At 27.9% G+C, this 23203-nt stretch overlaps 1 protein-coding gene across 1 annotated transcript in view; it reads left to right on the top strand.

Moving 5' to 3' along the window:
- Positions 1 to 3174: 3174 nt before the first annotated feature.
- The window catches only part of Glurb (metabotropic glutamate receptor B), a 147623-nt gene continuing 127594 nt past the window's right edge, over positions 3175 to 23203 (top strand). Inside the window, exon 1 of the mRNA XM_011503824.1 lies at positions 3175 to 3358. Coding sequence (XP_011502126.1) covers positions 3199 to 3358 — 160 coding nt within the window. The 5' untranslated portion in view covers positions 3175 to 3198. The remainder of the gene's footprint in view (positions 3359 to 23203) is intronic.

Genomic DNA, 23203 nt, shown 5'->3' with positions numbered 1-23203 from the left:
CTGGAACATAAATTTTTAAAACCATAAAATTTTATCGTTAACTTTATAACTTGTGGATAAAAAAAAAAAGCTCATAATTACTGAGTTTCTTAGAAATCTAATGAAAGGAAATATGTTGGCTTCGTAGTATATGAAGAAAATTTAATTCTTATTAATCTCCATTTTATATAACAATATAACAATGTAACAATAATAATATAACAATGGTATATTATTACACTGTATTTTTCAAATATGATGACAATAATAAAATTAATGACATTTTATCGTGTTTGTTTACGCTTAAAATATTCTTGCTACTGTCGAGAAATTAGTTTCGATCAATTTATAGCTAAATGCACGAAATACTTAACGAAGCTTTTGTTTTTAAATATTTTATTTCGTAATACATGGAAAACCGCCGTGTCAATAGAATTAGCATTTTTCGCCATTCGTTTGATTGAATTGAAAAAAGTGACTAAAGAATCCTAAGTTAGTTGGAAGTTTATCTTAAATTGTGCTACTTGATATGTTTGGCACGAATAAAACTTTTCTGTGTTATTCAACATTTAAATTCTATGATAAAGTAATATAATGCATACAGCTGTCAAAACTACATAAATTATCATATATATTTTATTATCAGTTTAACATTAAAAAGGTCCTAAAATTAATGATTAAATCTATACTCGTAACATATTACATTTATACAAAATGCCTCTGTAAATGTTCTCTTAATGTAAAAGCAATTGTAAATTTTAATCTCGTATGTGCAATAGTTCAAGTAATAGCACACTTTTACTTGTCCATTTGAATTTAATTTTGTGCTACATTGATTATATCTAATTATTCGTTTTATGAAAAATTAAGTAACAATTTATTAGTTAATAAGAATTGTAAATTAATACCTTGATTCTTATGAAAAGTCGAGTAGCAAGGAAGTATTATTTATTTTAAACCCGAGCAAAGGTAAAATGATGAAACGATCACGTTTATCATAACGACCTAACGAGAGCAATAGAATCTTGTATTTGAGGCATGTAATAACAAAGTTGGCTTTATCTTTCCTATTTTTGAACTTTATCTTTTACTTATTTCCTGTCTTGCTCGTTCCTCTTAATCATGGATAATTAAAAGTCTGCCTGTTATATGAGTAGATGTATAAAAGCATTTCTTATGAGTGTTATAAGTGCCAAAAAAACAGGAAACTCCTGAATTTAAAAATTCGAAATTTATAATAACGAAAATAAGTAATAGTTTGGTAAAATTAGAGAATTTCTATATTACTCGGTAAATAGAACGTAAATTCAAAATGTAATTCTTTTAATAACTTTTGTCGTTTCATATCGCTACTATGTAATATATTTTAATATTATTTAATAATAACGTTAATTTTTCTAATTTTCATTATCAGAGGAATATGTTATGAAATTTTAGTTTAAATTAGATGTACAATATTTAATTTCATTTATCAAATAAATATTAACTATATATAAATAAATATATATATAATAAATAAATAAATAAATAAATAAATAAATATTAACAATTAAACTTATATGCCTTTAAGTTATATAAATATGCTTTTATATAGAAAATCTTTCGATAATAAAATATCTCAAAAATGAAAATCTTTTTTTTAATCTAAATTACTCTAAAATTATCGAATATTTCTTAAGCTCGGAATTCATATTAAAGTAATTATTTTGTATTTTAAAACTATTTAACTGCTGAATGCGCGCTTAAATATCAATTCAAGATTGAAGAAGTATACTTTTCAAAAGTTGATGATCGATTTGATACGCCATTTAACTTAAAGAAAACCTCAAGCAAACATGAAAATAATCAAAAATGTTTTACAGTGAAACATTAAAATGTTACGATAATATTATATTACTATATTATAAATTATTTTATTATATAAAGCAATTATTTGTAATATATTAAAGTTAATCAAACGTAAATAGATGGAAATTCTCTTGAAATGACTTGAATTTCTTTTAATTCTTTATTATTATGCATTTTTCAATAATGATACAAATAAAATATGTTATAAAATTTACGGACGTATCGTATTATCAATTAATAAAATCACAAATCATGGCGTAATTTTTTTTAGTTTTTATGTTGTTGCTGTTGCTATTGTTGTTGTTATAAATAATATCGTAAATATCATTAACTAATTAATTTCATCAAGAATTATTTAATTAAATTATAAGCTTAAGTATATTGATTTTGTTAAACAAGAGTTTTTTACTTCATTGGATTACATTCGTTCTTATTGATAAAGCAACCAACGCGATCGCATAATTTCCAAATGTAGAGATAAAATCCAAAATCTTTATCCGTAGAGGATAATCGTGGATTCTTTCACAAATTATTTATCGTGCCGATGATCTCAAAAGGAAAAATGAATTTTTCATATTTCACACCAATAACTTACGTAAATACGTCTCAAAAGGGTATAGTATCGCCAAATCCTGCCTTATAATATACTAAGTATATATTAGTTTAAATTCCTAGTATAAATTCATCCTCAAAGTAGCATACATTAAAGCCAAAGTACTCGTTTGGATGAATTAATGTAATATATGTTTTGACAGTAAATGACGAAGACTCGAATTGCTTAACGCTGAAATATTCTTAAATGGCGCGTAGCTGTGTTAAAAACATGAGGTGCGCAACTCGGGCAGAGGCAAAATTAACGAAGACAAAGTCAGTTTTGGCAGCGGAAAGGCGCGCACGTCCGAACTAAAAGTTTAGCGCGAATTATTATGTTGATGTTTCGCTACGACCTTAAGTAGTAAAAGAGTTAGGGAGTATGCAAGGCAGAAGTGGGCTCGCTGGTCGGCGCACCCCCGCACATCCGCGCCCCTCGTGATGTAGAAAGCAGTAATGTAAGACGCGATGAGGCTGTTGGTCATCCTGTTGGTGATCCTGGGTGCGAGCGCCGGTTACGAAGCTAGAAAGCCGCGCTCGAGCCGCTACTTCCAAGAGCCGGGCATCGGTCACAGGTGGCGGCCACTTAACCCTGAGACTCACCATCCGATACGTCACGGCGAGTGGCTCCACATCCGGGCGCTGGCCTCGAGTCAAGCGCGCGACGGTCTCGGTTCCTTCTGGCCAGTTAAGCTCGAGGCCGTCGTCGAGGGCGACCTCGTTCTCGGCGGCTTAATGATGGTCCACGAACGGGAGGACTTCCATACCTGTGGGCCCGTAATGCCCCAGGGTGGCGTGCAAGCACTCGAGGCCATGCTTTACACCCTCGACAAGCTCAACAGTGGCAAGATTGTACCCGGGGTGAAGATTGGCGCCCACATACTCGACGACTGCGACAAGGACACCTATGGCCTCGAAATGGCCGTTGACTTCATTAAGGGTGAGTGATGCTCGTGATCCTTTAAAAAGAGACGGTGCACGTCTCCCTTTCCCTCCATCAAACTGTAGCGAAGCTCGGTGTCGCACATTTCGATTATTGCAGTATCGACTTTGCTCAATTTAAACCTCTTCGTTCATAATTGTAATTTATTTTTAAAGCAGGCAGATAGAGGTGGCATAATAATTCTAATCTTTAAACTATGCATAATCATAGCAATAAGTATTTATTACATAGAAATTTTACATTTGACAAATTCAGTCGTATTTACTTTAAGATTAGAAATCAAGAAATCAAGAGAAATCCCATTGAATTAAGTAAGATGATGTTCATAAGTATATAAGGCTTTCAATTATTATATTAAATACACCTTTTAACAAATTGATTGATTATGCAATTGCAAAAGACAAAATTTTACATTATTGGAATAATATCTACGCGATGAAATAATATTCAAATTAAGAAAAACAGTAGAAAATTATTTTATTAAAAAAACTTTTATGGTTAGCTTTAAAAAGCTTTATATTTCAATTAAACAAATATATTCGTTTAATTCCATTTCATTATGTAATTTTTTTTTTTTTTTTTTTTTTTTTTCATGAAAGTAAAAACTGTCACTGTAATTCAAATTTTACGTTCACCAAAACAATAAAATTTTTTTTTAGAGAATTTATATAATTATAATTTATATTCGTTATTTTATGATACGACGCCATTTAAAATATTCATGTATTATCGTATATCACAAATATGCATGCACATACTATGTAAATAAATAAAAAACTAGAAAGTTTAAATATATCAGAATAAGGAACGCAAAATTGCTAAAAACATTTAGAATCAAAACCATGAAATTCAATTACTATATAAGTATCTATACATTTAAATGATATTTGCACCTTTGCGCGCGCGCGTGTACGTGTTGTCACATTCCAAATTTGTACATTTATCTTCAAAATTTTTATGAATTATGATTTCAAAATAGCAACTATCTTAGTTTAACTGAATTTCTCTCTGAATATTCGTAAATTTATATCGCAAAAGGTTAAAGTGTCTGATATTCGCACTTGGATGATATTGAATAAGAACTAAATTAATTATTTTACTTTTTTTTCATTTTGAAAGCCATGTGATAAATTCATACGCATTGTCGATTTATTACCAACTATACGATATTTTCATTATACAAAAATAACGTCAATTTATTCTGCAAATAGAGATTATTATTTCTTGCATATTCATAATGGAATCTCTTTATGAAATTTAACATGATAAATTTAATATAATATTCTTTTTAATTCTCTAAAAAACTTATTGATATGTTTTTATCGTTTAAAATCAAATGTAATTTATACATATATAAACTAATTATATAATTGAAACAGCTTATGACGAATGAAATGCTGTGATATTAGGTATGCAATGGAGGTACTATACAGAAAATGTAACGAGACCACCTAAAGTACGTCAGAATTCTGGTAGATCCGTAGATTGGGTAAAAGCTATTATCACATAGTGTTAAATTGTTTAATTCGCAGCATGAAATTGCATTATGTTGTATTATGCCATTTGAAAGTATTTTTTTATGTTTTGGAATTTTTTTCTTGTTTTTTAAAGGAAGTACATTGACGATAGTTATTGTTTTTCATTTATATTCATATTTCAACTTTTAATTAATAAAATCTTATAATTAGTAGCATGTTAATGTTTATTATCTAATTAATGAAAAATTTGTTCTAATTCGTAATAAATTTATTCATTACAGGATGATAAATCGTATTATAAAAAATAAAAGAAATATACAATTCATTGGATGTCCTTGATTGTTATATATTTATTTGTCTTACAATACTTGTTAACAAACAGTATTACTCGATAATTAAAACAATTTTATTTGTTAATTAAACAATACTCGTTGCAATAAGAATTTACATCCAATTGAATTTGATGAAGCACAATTTTCAATTAATAATAAAAATTTACTGTAAAATTTTGATTTATCTATTAGATAATACCATTTGAAATATTTATCGTGACTGCATTATACAAATATTATTAATATTATTATTATATATTTTCTAACGTATCCGTGTGCTTGCGTGCATTTGTTACTTATGATACGAAAAAGTTGTATATTTGTATTCAATTCTAAAATAATGTAAACATTAACGTAACCAAAATTGTATTTGAGCAAAATAACTATCTTCGACAACAGTTATCTTTTTTTTTTTTATCAAACTTTCCAATAGCTTTTAAATGATTCGAAAATTTTTATAATATAAAAGCGTATCCTCCCGTAATCCATCTCTTCATCTCTACTTTGAAATATTACCTTCTCAATTCAACATTAAGAAGAACGCGATCGATACAACTTTAGAAAGAAAAAAATAAAAAAAAAGGAAGAATAGCTTCTCTCATTCTCTTCATCTCCGGAACGACAGGACAATAAAGTTTATAGTACCAAAGCGTATCCATAATACCCGCAACATTTTTATTATGAGTGATTTCGCGATTTTCATCTCTTTAATCGTCTTGTCTGCGTCGACATTTACACTATAAAACTAGTGATACGATAAGGCCCAATGCAGCATTTGCATTAACTCACAAAAAACGATTATTCATAACTCACGTAACCGTGAACATAAGACGCAAAAGAATGTCTGAAAAACGGAAATATTTGGTGCAGCAGGCAAATCGTCTGTGTTTCATTAGAATTCTTACCCTTGCTCACTCTTTATTTTTCGTTTCTTGTCGACGGCATATAGAGCCTGGTGAAATTTTTTCTTTTTTTTCAAGCTATTTTTATTACTCTCCTTGGCATCTAGTAATTTATAGTGAACTTTTTTTTTTTTATTCGTTGAGCTAATAGAAATTGAAAGGCTTACATTTATTGAAATATTATTTTTATTTACATTTTTCTGCATCTCCCAAGTCCTGGTTCAATAACATAATTATAGCCTTTCTTTATAATCTTTAAGAATATGAATATCTCCAATGCATAATTATATAACAATGATTCATTTATTAATATGTCCCCTTTTTATAGTTTAATTTTTATAATTTGCGTGCGTTAAAGTTTCATTTAATTAGTTGTAAGATTGAATAAAGATTGAAAAATGTATTTTTTCTAGAGTAAAATGAATATAGTAATGAATTATAGTAATGAAAATTATATTGCGACAAAGCAACAAATCTCGATGTATATTTGTCATATTATTCTATTGAAAAGAAGAATTTGTTTAAAAGATTTATAAAATCTTTCGTATATAAGAAATTAGATTTATCAACAAGTCGGATATTCTTTTTCTATAATATGCTTTAATCGATGCAATATATTTTTGGATTATTAGTAGAAAATTTCACAGACATTAGTATTGGCGAAAGTGCCAGTCGGCGAACAATGTACAGTGGCACCACCAACCCCATTGATGGTTGCTCCAATTGAAGTTTGAAATTCAATCGATCTAAAGGAACGGATGCATCCGACGCTTGAAAATTGCCGCTTCACCATATCCCTCTTACCAAGCAAATAATATATATCATCTTTCTCTCTTGGCCTTTCTTAGCCCGTCTGAATATCTTAAAAACTCATGACTACGTGGTAACCCCAACGGTAATTTTCTACCCCGTATCCATACTTTTATAAAATTTATAAATAGCTTACTTTAACGTATTGATATCACATATCCACTGATTACCTGAGATAGTTGGCGTTTACGGTACGTACATTGTAGTAGTCTGATCTTGGTATGAAAATACGAGTATATTTGTCAAGACCGTCGGTTTCCATTTGTTCCGTAGCCAAGTGACTTCACCACGAGTGCTGAATATGTAATGAGAATAATGCGATGCTCTTTTTCTTCTAGTGTAGTCTCGCCTTTATATTTTTTTCCCAGTCAATCAAACCATGAGTTATATTTACAAATTAAATATAGATTGAAGAAAAATGTCATATTTATTCAAACTGTCCTCTCTTTATTCATTTAATTATATAAAGTACTTTTTATATTTATACAAAGCTGGTAGGAAATTTTCTCGAAGGAAATAATTAATATCATTAGTTGTATGATGAAAGGAATAGTAAAACTTTCGTGAAATCTATTAAACCTAAAACAGTCTGTTTACATGAATTTTATGAAAAAAATTTCACCAACTTATTATAATAACTAGGCATAGCAAACGTCATTTAACAATACATAAATTTATAAATAAATATTTTTATTCCTTTTGATAGTATTTTTAATAAAGTATTCGAATAAAATAATCAGAAATTAACCTGCACTTAGCGTTTCTATTATTCCAGTAAAACTCGTATTTAAGTGTCATATTTAATCGGCCATTGCACTTGTACATCAATAGCTATTATATACAATTTTATATAGTAATAAAAGAACAATAGTTATTTTTATTCATTACATTAACAAGTGGTGGTATATGAAAATTTTTATGTTGTAGATATATTCAATGATTAACTGATATTATTATTAAACAAACTATTATATTCAATTGCAATTAACGAATGAAAAAAAATTGTAGAAAAATGTTTGTACTTAAATTAATAGAACAATTAAAAATATACATTATAAATATTGAATAATTATAACATAAATTTCGGTAAAATAAAATAAAATCGATAATTTTAATAAAATCGATTTAATGATAAGTCAATTGCTTGTTTGGCTGTTATTTTCGTTTTTTCATCCGCAAATGACTACACTGGCTTCCAAAATTCGATTTCCCAGCTGATAATTGACAGTTTTTCTTTTCATATTCGATGGATAGTATTTTAAATCGTCGTTGAAAACGACGATGCACGAGTGGCCGGAAAATAGAAATCTTCGTAAAACTGCTTGCTCTTCCGGAACAAAGAGTTTGCTCGACCCACCGACTGGACGTGGACAAATGCAAGATGCCATATGCGAGAGTTATTCACATAGAAATGATAAAGCACATAATACATCCAGCGACAATGGAAAAATCGCGGTCAAGATCGGATAACATCCAAAGCACTTGCAATGCTTTTAAAGGAAAGCAATAATCAAGATGAAACATTCATGACAATCGACGTTCAACTTTCTTATGTTCTTAAAACCCGGTTTCTGTTCAATCGAATAATTAATTATCAATTTCAAGCGTATAATCTATTGGTTAATATCTTCATTTTTCTAATTAAAGGAGTAACAATTTCGAAAAGATTATTATAATATGAGAATAGAAGATGAAATAATTATTTTTGCTCATATTTTATATAAACTTACAATAATCTTTATTTCCATTAAGTTTGCTAAAATTATGTACAACAAATAACTAGTTCGTTGGCAGAAAAAAAATGATAATTGATAAAGTACTTAGTGTCTTGAAAATACTACGAGAAGTTATAGCTTGAAAATTAAAGTCAAGCTGTTGAATTAAATCTACAAAATTACAATATATGCATGCGATTCTTTCTATAAAAAATTGCCAAGATATTTTAGCAAAACGACATTGATATGGAGATTTCACAGAATAAATGATAAAAATTCATATGGTAATGTTGATTACCTTTAATAACCAAAGGCTACTGCCATAAAATTACAATATTTTGGTAATATTATGAATAAATTATTAATCCTAATGAAGGATGGAAATTGTAATTTTTATCAATGCTACATTTCAAAATATAAACGACACAATTCTAAACTGATAAATGTGTCGATGTGTGGATTTCGCCAGTTAAAAATACAGCAGACGGGCGGTAATTATTTTCATATAATATAGTAGTAAATATTCCCTAGTAATGTTATAGTAAAATCTTTGAATGCCACAAAATAATGCCATGTCAATTTGACTTTAATAATTTCGTATTTATAGATGATCATAAACATAAACAATTAAATTGACAACTCTTTGAGTAACATTCAGCAATAAAAATGAGAACAACCGAATATAATAATATATGGATAGTAGTATTAAGTGATAAATGAATAGCATGATGATACTGCCTTAACAGCTCATTTCATCAATATTAAAGTAATAAATTGTAATCGATAATTTTATACTGTAAGTGATTAATAGACAAGAGATAAATATACATATTGCAATATATATATATATATATATATATATATATATATATATATATAATAAAGAATTAATACTAAATATACATAATGCTTCATAAATATATTCAAGTATTTTTCGATAAAGATTTTTCATTATACTATATTTACATAATCTCTAGGAATTATAAGCAATTTATTTAATTTGAGAAATATTTCATTGGGTAAAAAAGTATATTATTCATTGTAATAAATTACTTTGAATTTTACTTTTATCAATTATACACGATTCTTTTCTCTTATAATATTCGTCTTATACTTTTATATATCTTTCTCTTATTCTCACTTTTTGTCTTCTCTCAGACTCATCTCTATCCGTCTTCTCTGGTTTTTGTAAGAAAAAAACTCTTTCCTTTCAATTAAGTCAGGTATCGCATTACATATTACTTGTAATATGTATAGTATTTTATTTATAATGATAATAAAGTCTGTTTTACAACATAATACTATTCTACATTTGTTTAAAAAACTTTATTCTGAAATTAGTGAATTTTTTGTATTACATGTGCAAAAAGGTGTTATCGAAGTTAATAAAAAAAAAAAAAAAAAAAAAAAAAAAAATCATATGCATATAAAGGTAAGATAAAAATAATTGAAAAATGATGGATTAATTTTCATACGTACTATTATTATGAGAGTATTTTCATAAAAAAAATTGCTTCTACATTTGAATGAGCTAGAACAAATTTAAAGAAAATTGATGAACTTGATTTATAATTACATTCGTAATATTGAACGATGTCAAAAGTAATAATTTTCATACATAACACTTGAAAAATTTCTAAAATACATTATATATATTAAGTTAATTGTCCGAAAAGTATTATAATATTCACTAATATAATATTTCCACCTACCAATGCGAATAATTGACAAAAATTAATCACATTGAGCAACTAAATCCTTACATATTACAATTTTATTTCGTACATAAAGGAATATATGCCCCACTTTCAACTGCATTGTCTCTCTAACAGTTCAGCCTATTTGAGTCTTATAGTTATCTCGTGTATTGTGAAGTTGTAACTCAAATAGAAGAGCTTTCGTCGATGGACTTTGATTTCATGGTTAGCGATTTTGTTAAAAGAATTTGAATTTAAATGGAATGGTCGGACTATTCGAATTGTTCTTATTTGTAAAAAAAAAGATTCGGATTACATGCAAATAATAAAAACAATAAAAGATATTTTTCATTCTTTTCTAACTGTACAGGCTGCATGCCGAGTAATTCTTATGTTTTTCCCTATTTGTTGACTATACTTTTATCGAGTACCTTATCGAAATTATTTTATTGCTGTATTTATCTACCTATTCAAAGTAGCCATTGAATTTCAATTGGATAATTAATTATTTCAATGCCAGTACGACGTTGCTAATTGATTCATTAATTACTTTTAAATGAAACGTATTGACTATTATAATACAGAATTTAGATATTTTTCATATAATAATTTATTCGACTATTATAAACCGAGAAGAATTAAGTACTTTTATAATAAATAATATAAATAATATTCATGAACTTGTAAAAAGGATATACGAAACAATTGTTTGCATAGAAAAATGAGTTGTGTATGTATTAATCTCCAATTACACTATATATTTGTATAAAAGCTTACAAATTACTAAGAATAAGTTATAACATTTGACAATTTTGTGCTTTTCAATACAAATAGAAATTTAATCTAAATGAAATACTTCTGCTATTTGGCACTCGATAATTGTCCGTGATTTATGATTTGAAACACCTTCGTATCGCCATTAATGTAGTTTATCATTTGTCATATGTTTCATTCAATACAAATTCAAACTTAGTAAATCAGTCGCACAGCGATAGCCATGACATTAGATATAATATTATCTTGAGAGCTTTCCTATAAATCTATTAGCGACTAGTGTCAGATAACTTGTTTATAATCGATCACGCAAGATCCTACAGCTCAATTCATCGGCAGAGTACATCATAGAATTTATGCACACTATTGACGTAATAAATGGACAACAATGATACGATATCGTGTCATACGAATAAAGAGGCATTATTTGTACGATATATATTGCGTCGTATAGTTTATAATAAGGAAATTTATGGATTAATGGCCATTCATCGGTCTTTATTTGTAAATTAAAAATGTAAGAGAAAAATAATACAATAATTGTGTTTGAATTATGTAGGGAATCTTACGTAATTTAAATTAAATGTATATAATCGCGATAGTTTTCTCATCAAGATGCGCCTTAGACAAATCATTTGGAATAATGAAAAACTCATTGTCGTAAAAAAATATTCGGTGCAAAATCTTCAAGTAAGCCGAATGATATAAGTGATTAATAACCGATTCTTAACTTGGGCAAGAATCGGTATTGCAGTCTCTATTAGTAAATGGATATATCAGTAATTCAAATAACGTGTTATGCTGCAAATGCATGAAGCACGTAGTATAGGCAAATGATTTACTAAAAGTTAAATTAGGGAGGAGCTCGCGCGCCCTTCTCGTAGACACTTTCACGTGCAGAGACATTCCTGATATGATCGTGTGACAAATGGCGTAGGAGCCACCGATTGATACAATTATAAAGCGCATAATAAATTAGGGTACGTAGCTGCTTTTCAGCCCGGGAGGCTGTTTTTCTACGTGTCTACTGTGAAAGCGTTTCGGTAGTGATTAATGGGAACGATAGGTACAAACCTCTTTTGGATAACTACATAGTGATGTACCTTAATGCATCTATTGAGCTTGCGGATTATATCGACTACAAAACTTCTAATGGATATAGCTGGGGTATTAAAAGGGATCAACGTATTGCTCTCGACAGGAGATCATTGGGCTAATTGTAAATTAATACACTTAGTATATACATTATTCGGGTAAATTCTCAGTATGCTTCAATCATTTTTATCATTTACGTCTATACACCGATAGACCCCGTTTTAAGATGTAATATATATAAAAAATCATTAATTTTCAACTGAATTTAAATATCATTTTAAAATATTGATATTTAATGGGTTCATTATACATTAAATTATTCTGTTTAGACTCTTTTTCTACACATTAAATATAAATTAGCCTTTTAAATATTAATACCGACCGCACGTGAATTAGCCAGTCAATTATTTAACAGTATTTTTATTTCTACTGTAATTCTTTAGAAACACTTTCAAACATTTTTTTAATGTATTATTATTTACGTTATTATTTAAACGATAAAATTCTAATTATAGATAAACAGATAATGCATATAAACATACACTATATTAACGTATATATCTTATAAATATAACAAATAATTCATAACTAATAAATCATTCATCTTAACATTAACGCGAATCAGTGATTATAAATTGATGTAATTTAAGGCATTGCATTTGTGGAGAATTGGTAGCTAATAATAAATATTAATACATCTCAATTTTATATTTATAATTAAAAATAAATAAAAATAATATATTTATTCTCATTCGTTATTCACGCTATAATCATTATTCATAAATCTACACATTAGTTTAATTATTGTTTTTTATATGTTCATTTGTAGATATATATCTACGTAGAAAATTTTTTTTTACGATCTGAGTTTGTCAATAAACAATAAACAATCATGGATCTATGGATTTATTTATCATTGATTTCCATATTGTCATTGATAATTAATATTTCAGTCCAATATCAACCATGTTTGGTGAAATGGATAATTATGACATAAAATTTTTTACAAATTACGTTTTCGAGACATTCTAAATGCAGTATAAAAAAAAAATTGCAACTACATATGTAATTCGTATTTATTTATTAATCAGGATACGTAAGTATATATCAAGGTATTTTAACTCTTTTCTACGCGACTCTCTAAAAATATAAGCTTTTAGCTTTTTCTTCTAATATTAAAACTTATAGTTGCTACTTTAAAGTTGTAGTACTGGCTACGTATAAGACAAGCGTTCGTTACACTAAATGCCATACTTTTTCTTCCTTTATTCAGGATCTAAAAAAAAGCATTGTCTAAAGATTTATGAAAAGCCATAAGCGAAAGCTAGTTGTTCCATCCGCTAGAAAGAGTATTATAAAAAATAAACGATTCATAAAGTGTGAAGAATTTCAGCAACAAAGAATCTCCTCGTTCGCTTCGACGAGCATCTCACCCTCCTCGATCATCCCATCGGCCCCACCGCCCCTCACCGCCGAAGAACTCCTTCAACCGCTATCACTAAGCAGAGTGATGTAGCGGCTCCTTACTACCGCTGTCGGCAAGAATATGTGACCCGCCCATTCCAAAGTAAATTTCAAGCAGAGGAAAATCAAATGTCACCGAGTGTAAAAGAGCGAGGAGAGGTGTAGGGAGGCTTGAACTTATAGGAGCATCGCACGTATTGTTATCGCGCAATCAGTGACGAGTTGGCGCTCGCTCTCCTCCGTCTCGATGACCCGAATAGATTATTTGTTCTGGCATCGCGGTAGCCTCCGGGTCCTCCGACTTCGGCTTCCGGGGTGCGTTATGCTACCGCAATGAATTACATTCAGTACGCGTATAATCGCGGTCACATCGTGCGCGGGGCCTGACGTCGGCAGCTCCTCGGGCTCGCCATTAATGCTCATTAAATATGCGCTCTCGTTTTAAGACCTAATCTTTATCTCGGCAGCATTGCTGTCCACAGGACTTGTGTCACGCGCATTCAAATGTGCCGCCGAAAAATGCCTGTCAGCGGCCAACGGTCGAGATAAGCCTTGGCGAAAATGGTCTATGCGGCGCAATGAAAAGCTTCAGTAGCGAAGCAATGATTTACGCATTATTTCACATTCTACTGTAGTATCGGCGTACCACCCTCTCGGGCTTTGGTATTGAAATTTTTTTTAATTATTCTGGGGATATGTAATTTCTCTTGCTATGCTTTCCACTTTAATAATGACGTTGTCCTGCATTGGGATAGATAATAAGTAAATTGTTGTAAAATGTAATTTCATGGTCAAGCGCTTTTACATACATTGTTGAGTAATCTAAATTCTAATCTAAATTACCGAACGAAATTGCCGTTGAATTTTCTTGAAGATGAGATGATTTTGCCACATATAAGCAAAATTTTTGCAAAACTCTTCGAAAATCAAAAATCAATATATCATTTTAATACGTGTTTTCGCAAAAATAAAAAAAAAACAAAATAACTTTGACCACGTATGAATTATTTTGAATTTTTACGTTAATACCCGAATATTTGTATTTTTTAAATAATACGACAAGTTTCGATTGAATAATTATTTATAAATTTGTTAAATATTTAAGATATTTGTCTATTTATTACTATGCTTTAAAACAATTACGCAATCACGTGCAATTTTTACAATAATTATACTTCGTAATTATAATGTTTTACAATTGTTGAGCATGAGGATAATTAACATGATATAAATTGATCGGAAGCTTTCGCATTCTACACATACGCAAGCACATTTTATAAGAACGGATATTTCAGATAATATTTTAATTTCAGACTTTGGACACAAATCTAATTTCATAGCCGACAAGAAATATCTCTTACAAGATTTTACATTTGCAATTCGCTTCTCTTTTCTCCGTCTGGATCTCTATATACATCTCCTCTCTAAAAAATCACTTGGATCAAATTGATAAAGCAGACCAACCATTCCCAGAAGCATCATCGAGAAATGAATGCGACGTATATATTTCTATCGGATGGACGTACCTTCGAGATTCTGCTATGAATATTTATCTCTGTTTCTTCAATTTTTATAGGTGCACCACATATTGCACTTATTTTCAAAGTTAATTACGGCCTCGATGTATGTTTTCAAAATAAAACCTGGCATAGTTCGCGCACAGATTCATAGAACTCTTTATAAAGATTTTTCTACAATAGCCTAAAAGCTAACAAATCTTTTCATTCTTATTTTTTATTATTTCTATGCTTTTTATGTTTATTTTACAGAGAGAAGTATTTGAGTTAAAAAAGATTACTTTTTTACGATATGCATGAATGTACGCGATTACAGCCTCTTCTTTAAATAAAAAAAAATATATATATATATAAGAAAAGTATAATTATTGGCATTGCCTAACACAATTTGCTTGTACTAAATATATGCAAATGTATTATTAATTCTGTATATTTAAAATAATGCTGAGAAGGGTAATTAGAATGCGTCGTTATTTATTCATGAAATTATTCGTTCTAATAACTCTGCTTAAAATACAACTATAAACGTTTAAAAAGTAATATTTTCATAATGTAACGATAAATTTCTGTAAACTATGCTAATTAAAAAACAGTATATATGAATTACAACATAAAAATGATTAAATCATTTATCACGAGTACAATTGTACTATTTATTAAATATAAAAGAACTTTTAAGTTAAAATTCTCTGTCTCTAGGAGTTTAAGTCAAGCGTCGAAGCAAATGACTCGAAATTAAAAAAGTTTACCTCTATTTACATATATACGGTTGGATAGATAAGCAGGTAGATACGCTAAAATTCTTAAAGGTTTTAATTAAATTATAATAATTTCATTTCATTTCAATTTATTTAATTATAAAATCTTCTATAGAATTTGCATTTATTAATAATAATTTCTCTCTCTCTCTCTCTCTCTATCTCTATCTCTCTCTCTCTCTCTCTCTCAAACATTCACACATACACCTTTGTTCAACAGTTGTACAATTTTGAGATAACATTTTCAAAATCTTGAGGAAATTGTATCTAAATCTTCACTTTTGTAACTTCTCAAAAATTTTTGGTCAAATGATGCTCACTTATAATCCACTAAACAAATATATTTTATTTCTTTACTCACCAATAAAATATACGTAACATTTTTCTCAATTTATAGCACAATCGCCAAATCAAATTGCATCGAAATCTTCTATACACATACACATATTATTATATTGTTTAAATTACCATTATTATTTGAATATGTATTTAAATTTGATTTTTGCCATTCCAATTTAATCTTTCTCTGTCCTATTACGATTTGGCTAACCGAAAGCCAACATCTACTTAAGGTTTACTGTAACCAATCTAAATTACGTTCGTACGGTGTGGCATGGTCTAGGAAGCAGGTAGTTTATATTGCGCAGTAGGCCTATGCGTATCAACCGGTTTAACCATTTGCGATAAAATAAAATATCCTCTATATTTATTTAACGCTAATAGTACATTACTTTCGTAATTTTTCGAGACATTATAAAGAGAAAATCTCAATTATATATTAATTATCATCACTGAAACGTAATATGTAAGAGAAAACATTGGCCAATGATTGTAAGTATTATTTATAAGTCAATATTAGCTATAAATTCTAAAAATTATTTAGTATTATTTATTGTGAGACTGAAATTACACTTTAGTACGAAAACCTTATACGCGGACAACAATACATTAATCAACAAAGTAAGGAATTGAAAATTTGTCTTTAACATGTTTGGATAGTGACTGGCTACTATCTAAAAACCGAATATATGGGACAATCTTAAAAATTCCTTTTCCTCTTCACATGAGTGAAAGAGGGTACTCTAACTTCTTCATTCTGTGTACAAATGATCAATTCAGCTAAGGTAAACTAATAATAAGTATATTGAAAAGAAATTTTTAAATTCTTGTAAAAATAAATAATTTAGTATTAAAAAGTAAATTTCCTACTTCTTTCTCTTCGGGCGGAGATATTTTATGCAAACTTATAAATACTTATATAAGTTTAAGTTACTTATGCATTTTATTAAAAATCAAGAAATACAGATCGTTTGATTCTATCGTATGGAGTTTCGAAAAGAGATTTTTGGAATGCATGAAATCTAAAATTTTGCACTGAGATGGAAGCAAAAAATGCTCACTATATAAGGAAATTCCGTTACGCATAGAGCCCTCAGAGAAAAAGAATCATTATAAGAACGATAACCCACGGAACGAAGTAACGAATTCTCTATTCTTCAATCGCTGAATAGAAATAGAAACTGAATACGGTTCCAGCCCCTATGAAAATATCTGATCAGTTACGAGATTTGCGGTCGTTGTTACATCAAACCGATTATAGCAATTTAAAAACTCGTATATTTTCTGACACATACCGGCGCTTCGATCTACAAAATTCTGAATACAAATCTAAAAAATGAAGACCTGGATAAACTACTACAATAGATTAAAGAGGCATAAAAATCTTTATACTAATTGTAAATCTTTTTCATTGCAGTCTGATAAATATTCTGGAATTTCTGATATGTTAGTATACTCCCAGTTTATAATTTAGAAAACCTTTGTAATGAATTACAATTAGATCTAAAATTACCGATAGCCATTGACTATTTTAATGGATTGTTCACCAAATTATAATTGGGCTTCAAAGAGAAAATCGATTGCATGAAATCTTATATCATTTCCCGAAATTATTTCACAGATTAATTTCACCCAATATATTGTCGTAAAGAAAAATTAAATAAATATTTAATTTTTAATTTAATGTGCTTTCAAAAATATGATTGTAAGAAGGTGTTTTTATTAATATTATCTAGCGATAAATTCTAAATACTAAAAAAATTTGCGAAATAATTGTATTCTAAAAATGCCAACGCGATAACTTTCAATGCCTTAATGAACGTTGATTCATTTGTTTAAAATTTCCTTCCATTGCTAGTTTTTGGACCAGATAACTCTTGTTGCTTAACTAAACTCCTCATAAAGTTTCAGATAGTTATGGATCATGCGCAAGAAGATATTTTACCAAGTTAGCTTCTCAACACAGAAAAAAGAAATCATCAAAAACAGATGCTCCAAAAAGAATATAAGTTATGTAGCTTCTAGAAGCAAAATTGTTGCGTCTGAGGAAAAAGAAAGCGCTTTAACTCGGTGTGCCTCGTCTGTCACGTTTCGCTGTGATCCTTCTTTCGTCGAGACTTACTAAAAAGTTTATAAAGTAGCTTACTTGAAGCTTCTTTGCGATAAAAGTATCATTCATGGTATGGCAATAATATTTTCTGAAAAGTGCAAAAAATCAATTTCTTGGGACCCTTTCTATGACGTTCTAAAAACCTATGACTTGTAAAAAAAATGAAATATGCATCGCCGTAAGAAATTTTTTACCAATGAGAAAGCAAACAAATGTCTAATGTAATTTAAATTGCTTATAAATAGTATGTATTTGTGCTTTTAATATGTTTACTTTGTTTTTCATACTATAGATATAATTACCATTAACTGACGATTGATTGCTTTAACTAATTAACTATTCATTATACTTTTATCAAGGAGAGTTTCAACTTTAATGCCTATATTTCTGATTATGGATTTTATTCTATCCCTTAATAATAAAAATTACAGAATTTTTTATATAAATTTGTCAGGAATGCAAATTTTTCAAGAATAAGTATGACTAATTATCTAAATATATAAATACAGCTTATAAGGCAAACATTCTCTATCCACTATAAGTCAGAATCAACCCAGTGCTAAGACAATGAAAAGTTAGCAAACTACACAATCTGACACTTAAAATTAAGACAAAAATATATTCAAAAAATAAACTCAAAAATTTATCTTATTTATATTTTTTATTGAAAGTGTTTATGTAAATTATCATCTATTTGAGCTAGAAGAGGGAAAATTGAAAAATCATTGAAAAATAATAAAACTCTATACTTGATACATTTACGGAATATTTTTATTAGATTTTTATGAAAAATTTAAGATAATCAAATAGCACTAACTTTAATTAATTAAAAACTTTGTTTTTAAAATCTGAATAGATATATATTCATAGACATTGATGAATTATATATTTAAATAATGGAAATATTAAAAACTTTAATATACGATATGAGTAAGTATCATATATTATGCAATATTATAATACTTTTTAGTAAATAAATACATAAGTTTAGAAATATTTGATTAAATAAGGGCTCATAATAATTTCATTTAATTCAGTAAAGTGAAATTGATAATATATTTACTGAACTACTTACAAAAGTGCTAAAAGGTCAGAATGGGTTCGTAAAAATTTAGCCGCATAAGAAAGTTAAAAGAAATTCCAGTTATATCCTTAGTACAATTGTATTAGTAATGCTTGTAAAATTAAATAACAGCCTCATTCTTGTATAATTTGTTAAGAAACTAATTTCTTGAAATTGTATTTTCATGTTTAATTTAGAAGTTTAAAAAATATATTATTAACCAAATTTCTAAAAATGTTTAGTTACATAATTTATGCAGATTAATAAAATCTCTAATTCTTTTACGGAAATAACCACGTGATTCGGTGAAAATTTTAATACAGTATAGAACGCACACGTCAATATATAAATCTTTCACAAATTTTCATATAAAATAAATAATTCCACAGTACATCACATGCAATTCAATATATATATATATATATATATATATATATATATATATAATTTATCATGGTATATAGAAACAGCATAATACAACTAAGTTAATCGAATTAGAAAGAAAGATTTTAATTTCATATTTAATTTTTTAATTGAATATATATACTTTTTATCCATTATTTTTCAGCCCACTTCCACAGGTTAATTAGTCACGAAACAATCTTCCAACCTTAGAGAATCTCGTTAAGTTGAAGCATATTGTGATAGCGTGTATGGGCATGGGTAGTCGTGTACGTTTCTGTTAGTGTATAGAATTAGATATCCCGTAGGCTATTTACACGATGAATTAACAGATGTAGAATTAGCTGACGACAGTCGTGAGATTATAGTCATATCCAAGTTACGCCTCTAATCTAGTAAACAAATTAATTTTTTTTTTCAAAGTATAAAAAAATATTCATTTTCATTGTAAATCTATGAATTATTATTTCTTTACGATGTATGGATGTATGGATGTATATATGGATTAAACAATTACTGTAAAATATTAAAAGACCAAATAAACTTAGATAGAAGGACAACATAAATACGTTATTTGTAGTTGATTAAATTTAATGGATTATTAAATTTGTCGCAAGTATTGTGAATTTCGTGTTGTAAACTTATATTGAATGATTAAGCTATTTCATTTAAAATAGGAATATTTAAAGAGTGAAAAAAATTTATTTACCTACTTAAGGCAGTCAAAGCTGATAAAATGCAATAAAGGATCAACATATGGAATATTAGAATTATGATATATTCTTAATAAAGAGAAGCCAGTTAATTACTTCATACATTTTAAACAAAGTTAATATGTGGCTTCTATTGTATTGAATATTGTTTTTACAAAATCAATGAAAAATAACGGACAAATATTTGTATATAATTAGTGTAAATTAGCTTATTTTAGAAATACTAAAGTAGTATGAAAATTTGTAGATCACATGAATATAGACATTCTTTAAAATATTAATATTTTCGGAAGAAAATGATTGAAAATATATCATATAAAAAACGTTACGAACACATATTTTATTCTTTAATGGCTTCTATAAGAAGTATTCGGTCTCTGTAAGAAATTTTTAATTACTAAATGTTAAAATAGACATTGATTTTTTTAATATAACTTGAATGGATAGAGTTTAAAAATGGATAAAATATCGACTAAGGACTAACATTTTTCCTCATTATTTTAATTACCGATTAGCTGTTCGTAACTTAATATATAAATATCTACACATAATGAGAGTTGAAAAAATCACGTCCTCGGATAATTTCTTTCTTTTTTTTTTACTTTACTATTTTATCTCACTATTATGAAAAATATCTATAGTAATATTAATAATAATATTAGTGATTATTTTATTCTAAAAAGATTCTATCATAAAATCAATGTAAAATACGTATTATGAAACTTATAAGGATCATATGAAAACTAAATCATTAAAAATTCTTCCACTCCTTTTAGTTTATCAATTATTTAAATGTTCATGTAAATATTTTGGGTAATGTAAATATTTGTAAATATATAAAATACTTTGGGATTAAGATAACTAAAAAAATTTTTAAATTTTCACATTAAGATCGAATTAGTAATTAAACTCTAATAGCTATAATAGCAACAGTAGCTCAAGAAAATCTTACCTTCCATTATTCAAATAGAAGTTAATCCACGAGTGCCTACAACATATCATAAGTAAACTAAGATTTATCAATGAAAAATCGAGAAATAATATTATTAATTTTAGAAATTTTAAATAACGTAAAGAGCGCCTAAATGTCAGTACGTCAGTTTAACCCTCTTTTATCTAGTTGCCTTTGAATTTCTGGTCCTTAATTACGAACCATATATAGATAAAGAGAATTCTCTAGTCGGAAACACCAAGCGGCACCTAAAACCGTTCTTTTGAGTAGCTTATGTGCTACACGGATAAGCAAAGCTTGATGTTATACGCTCCGACATGTTGCATGTTTTCGTGCTTATACCCGAAGCATTAGATATATCAGAGTTTATTTTACTTTACTTATGATACGCTAACGGAATTAGATTTTAAATACAAAGCGATAGTTTGAGCTTGTTCTTCCAAATTTTATTCCATTACTTTTATATGTTCAAATTACCTTGTTCATTATGATCAAAAAATCACATTAACCAATAATGAGAACTATTGTTAAAAATAAAATATTAACATAAAATTTGCATAAGAAACTAAAATTGGTCAAATTAAATATAACATTTTCAATTAATCGCTGTGGTATTTTCGTTGTTGTTGTTGTTAATCATCACTCTGTTTAAAGACGGAAAATCAAAAGAATAAATTTCAGCTTATTAATGATTTTCTTACAAATAATTTATTAAAAGCACGTGAGTGCATACGCACGAAGAATTCATCGACGTTTATAATGATGAAAAAAATTATTTATATGTAGTATACTCGGATTATCGATGGCTTCAAATTCGTTTATTTTTATGTTATTGTCGTAGAACTGCATTTTAGAATGGAAAATTTATTTTTGCTAATATATAAGCCAAGTATTTTTAAAATAATAATGAACAGTGAAATATATGGAAAAAATCATTTTTATTAACAAATTATGAAAATATTTACATTATTTTTTGTATTAAATAATAAAAATTTATATTAATTAAAATTGCAGAGAAATTAATTATTCAATTTTGAAATCATTTGAATTAAATAGCAATACATAATCACGTATTATTTAATGCTTCATTAATATTTTTATCAATAACATTTATATGTAAACAATTATTATTATTATTTAATCGTATTTTACGTAATCAATTTAAATCTATATATTAGAAATATAATTTTTTGTATAGCTTTTTTATAATAATACAAGGTATTAAATATTAATAAATAAATTCTATTATAAATACACTAAACAATAAGTTTCAATTATTACACGCGGTAATGTACATTTACTATGAACTGAATTCCTTAATTTAATATATTTATGCAAAACTGATAAGAACAAAACAAACGAGATATGCGAATTAAAAATCAACATCCATTGGTTGAAAAAAATATATAGACAAAAAATTATCTAAAAATAAATACCTCAGGCTAATGAATTAAGAGCCTTTACCACAAAGTTTCCTACAACTGACCGACAATTAATTAATAATCGATAAGAGATTTTTCAAAATTTAATGAAATCATGTGCATAATCCACTTGGTTGGATTTCTCTAGCTCAATTTGTTTTTTCTCTTTATTTTTCGTGTTCAAATTAATACACATCTACAACCGTGTATGATAAGGCTTCTGTTTGCGCAAAATTGTTTGGATTAGTGCAAAGGTACGTAATTCCATTATGCTATCCCATGAGTCTGCTTTCACAGGCC

Source organism: Ceratosolen solmsi, unplaced genomic scaffold (assembly GCF_000503995.2).
Source record: "Ceratosolen solmsi marchali unplaced genomic scaffold, CerSol_1.0 scaffold48, whole genome shotgun sequence".
Taxonomy (NCBI): domain Eukaryota; kingdom Metazoa; phylum Arthropoda; class Insecta; order Hymenoptera; family Agaonidae; genus Ceratosolen; species Ceratosolen solmsi.
Note: the sequence above shows the minus strand (reverse complement) of the source record. Positions and strands in the feature narration are given on the sequence as shown.